General features: G+C 36.8%; 1 protein-coding gene across 1 annotated transcript; it reads left to right on the top strand.

The window, feature by feature from the left end:
- The first annotated feature begins 1,249 nt into the window (after positions 1-1,249).
- LOC111374792 lies at positions 1,250-2,400 on the top strand. The gene is made up of 3 exons (XM_022997528.1): positions 1,250-1,807; positions 1,885-2,076; positions 2,206-2,400. The coding sequence occupies exons 1-3, from the start codon at positions 1,250-1,252 to the stop codon at positions 2,398-2,400; spliced, it is 945 nt and encodes a 314-aa protein (XP_022853296.1).
- The last annotated feature ends 1,297 nt before the right edge of the window (positions 2,401-3,697 follow it).

The following is a 3,697-nucleotide window of genomic DNA, read 5'->3' as shown; positions in this document are numbered from 1 at the left end:
TTGTACTGGTTGATTCAAGACTCGTCCCATTCACTACAGACACAAACAAACTCCATTCATTAATGCATGCATCATCAGAATTAGTGGGGTGAGATGAGGTGGGAGCAGTGTAGTTATGATTGTTCGCTAAAATTAAGATAATTCAAATTACAATATTTCGGCCGTCGATTGAGTCCATCATCCCATTACTTTTATCTCTTTCACGCATTTAGAATGTTCGAGTTGTTGTGACTTGATAAAGTTTGGACATTTTAAATTGTAGTAATTTGAATGAAAAATTATACTACGTGTGCATATAAAATCATTCATAGTCCATAGACTATGTAAATTGCATGGGGTGAGGGGTAGTTGGGTCAAGTGAATGGGTGGGTGTTGTGAGAGGTGTAATCGGATAGGTATGACCATCCACTCAAATCGATATGAAACTATTCATGTCATAATATCTCAAACGTCAAGTGGGTTAGTCCACTGTCCACTTGCTTTATTTCTTTACCTTACCCACTTAGGACATTCGAAGTGTTGTAACTTAAATGATTTGAAATTCAAGATGTCATGATTTGAGTAAACGTTGTTGAGTAGTAAACTTGATTTGTGGACTAAATAATATGGGTTTAAGAATTTTGCTTATGGGTCCAAATCAATTAAAAGGCCCAACGTCCATAGCATTTTTAGAAGCATTATCTAGAAAAATCTATATAAATATCTAAGTAAGATATGTGATTTTATAAAGAATATCTAGAGAATTCTAGGAAAATATCTTGATGTGTGGTCTAAGTGTCTCTAGAAAATTGTGGACTAGAATCTTCTTGTAAACACTATATAAAGAGGTAGTGCCCTCCATTTTGTAATAAGCCAAAAAGGTGTGTAAAGTCTTGAATTTGAAAAATACAAGTTTTCTTTTTTCACTTCCTTCTTCCTATTAGTGTTGTCCTCTTAAAAGCCTTAACCAATCCAAGTTAGTAAACTCATCTTTCCTCCAATAAACTGGTATCAGAGCCCCAAGGTTCTTGTGAAAAATGGCAAGTGGGATGATTCCTTTTCAAGTCCCCCAACTCAACAAGGATAATTACGACAATTGGAGCATAAGGATGAAAGCATTGCTCCAGTCACAAGATACATGTGAGATTGTAGAGAAAGGCTACACGGAGTCACAAGACGAGGTTGCTCTATCCCAAGCACAAAGGGATAGTTTGAAGGATGCAAGGAAGAAGGACAAGAATGCGCTCACCCTCAAGCCTTAGATGAAGGCATGTTTGAGAAAGTAGCTACTATGAGTAAGGAAGCATGGGAGATCTTGCAAAACTCCCACAAAGGAGTTGAGAAGGTGAAAAAGGTTCAACTTCAAAAACTTGGAGGCGAGTTTGAAGCTTTGCATATGAAAGAATCGGAATCAATTTCTGATTACTTTTCTAGAGTATTAGCTATTGTGAATCAATTGAAAAGGAATAGAGAAAAGTTGAATGACACTCGAGTAATTGAGAAGATACTTAGGTCTTTAGATTCTAAATTTGACTACATAGTTGTAACCATTGAGGAATCTAAAGATCTAGATAGTATGAGTGTCGATCAACTCATGGGATCTTTACAAGTCCATGAAGAAAGACTAAGGAAGAAGGTGAAAGAAGAGCCATTAGAGCAAGCTCTTCAAACAAAGTTCACTTTGAACGAGGTGAAGGAAGGTTCAATAGTAGAAGAAGCCAAGAGGAAGAGGACGAGGACGAGGCCAAGGAAGAATTGCATTCTACAAGGAGGAAAGAAGACAAAGTTCATTTTCTACCAGAAGTCGCGGAAAAGGAAAAGATACGAGGCAAAATGAAGGACCAAGGTATGACAAATCTCAAATTAAATGTTACAATTGTAAAAAACTTGGTCATTATGCTTCAGAAAGTAGAAATATTACTAACCAAGTTGAGGAGAAAGCCAACTATGCTTGTCGGGGAAAGTGAAGTAGATCCTGCACTACTGTTGGCTTACAAAGGTGAAGAGAGCAGAGAAAAGAATACTTGGTATTTGGATACAAGAGCAAGCAACCATATGTGTGGAAGAAAAAACATGTTTGTGGAGTTTGATGAATCAGTAAGTGGCAACATTACCTTTGGAGATGAATCCAAAATCCTAGTGAAAAGAAAAGGTAAAATCTTGATCTGCTTGAAAAATGGTACGCATCAATTTATCTCAAATGTCTATTATGTGCCCAATATGAAGAATAACATTTTAAGTTTGGGACAACTCTTAGAGAAGGGCTATGATATTCATTTGAAAGATTATAGTTTTTCAATAAGATACCAAAGAGAAATTTTGATTGCTAAAGTCCCTATGACAAGAAATAGAATGTTTGCGTTAAGCATTCAAAATGATGTCGCTAAATGCTTAAAAGCTTGTTTTAAAGATTTATCTTGATTTTGGCACTTGAGATTTGGGCAACTTAATTTTGGAAGCTTAAAGTTGTTGAGTAAGAAGAAAATGGTGAAAGGTTTGCTTCCAATAAATCGTGCGGATCAATTGTGTGAAGGATGCTTACTTGGAAAGCATTCGAGAAAAAGTTTTCCAAAAGAAACATCTACAAGAGCTAAGAAGCCGCTAGAACTTGTACACTCCGATGTTTGTGGGCCAATTAATCCAAGCTCTCTCATTAAGAACAATTATTTTGTTCTTTTTATTGATGATTTCAGTAAAAAGACTTGGGTCTATTTTCTCAAACAAAAATTGGAAGTTTTTGAAACTTTTAAAAAGTTTAAAGCTTTCGTTGAAAAAGAAAGCGGATATAGTATAAAAGCCTTGAGATCGATAGAGGAGGAGAGTTCACCTCCAAAAAATTTGAGAAATATTGTGAGAAGAATGTAATTCGTCGCCCATTGACAATTACATACTCTCCACAACAAAATGAGTAGCCAAAAGAAAGAACAGATCCATTCTTAACATGGCCCGTTGCATGCTCAAAAGTAAGAGATTGTCCAAAGAACTTTGGGCTGAAGCTGTTAATTGTGCCGTGTATCTGTCTAACCGATCACCTTCTAGAAGTGTGTGGAATAAGACACCACAAGAAGCATGGAGTGGAAGAAAGCCCAACATCTCTCACTTACGAGTATTTGGGAGCATTGCATATGCTCATGTACCAGATCAAAAACGGTCCAAGTTAGATGACAAAAGTGAAAGGTATGTCTTCATCGGCTATGACTCTCACTCTAAAGACTACAAGTTGTATAATCTAAGCAATGAGAAGATCACCATAAGTAGAGATGTTAAGTAGAGATGTCGAGTTTGATGAAGAAGGAGCTTGGGATTGGGGTGTCCAAGAAGAAATGTATGACTTTTGTCATTCTTTGATGAAGAAGAACAAGAGAATGGAGAGCAGCAAGAGATTATCAGTCCACCTTTATCACCTACTCATGGAGATGCTTCTCCATCGTCTTCACAAGGAGAAAGTTCAAGCGAAAGGACACCACGAATGAGGAGTCTACAAGAGCTATATGAGGTAACCGAAAATCAAAATGATCTCACACTTTTTTGTTTTTTTGTCGATTGTGAACCAATAGGGTATGAAGAAGCGGTACAAAATAAAAGATGGAGAGGTGCCATGGATGAAGAGATTAAGACTATTGAGAAAAATGATACATGGAAGCTGACAACTCTTCCCAAAGAAAAGAGAGCAATCGGAGTTAAGTGGGTGTACAAGGTAAAGAAGAACGCTAAAGGA

This window comes from Olea europaea, unplaced genomic scaffold (genome assembly GCF_002742605.1).
Source record: "Olea europaea var. sylvestris unplaced genomic scaffold, O_europaea_v1 scaffold1292, whole genome shotgun sequence".
NCBI lineage: Eukaryota > Viridiplantae > Streptophyta > Magnoliopsida > Lamiales > Oleaceae > Olea > Olea europaea.
This window is presented reverse-complemented; position numbering and strand designations above follow the sequence as displayed.

Excerpts from the sequence above, each read along its gene's own strand:
- LOC111374792 (XM_022997528.1), top strand. The coding sequence starts at position 1,250 with ATGTTTGAGAAAGTAGCTACTATGAGTAAGGAAGCATGGGAGATCTTG. Across the intron at positions 1,808-1,884 it reads GGAAAAGGAAAAGATACGAG|AAAGTAGAAATATTACTAAC; the intron begins GCAAAATGAAGG and ends ATTATGCTTCAG. Across the intron at positions 2,077-2,205 it reads TTGTGGAGTTTGATGAATCA|AATAACATTTTAAGTTTGGG; the intron begins GTAAGTGGCAAC and ends CCCAATATGAAG.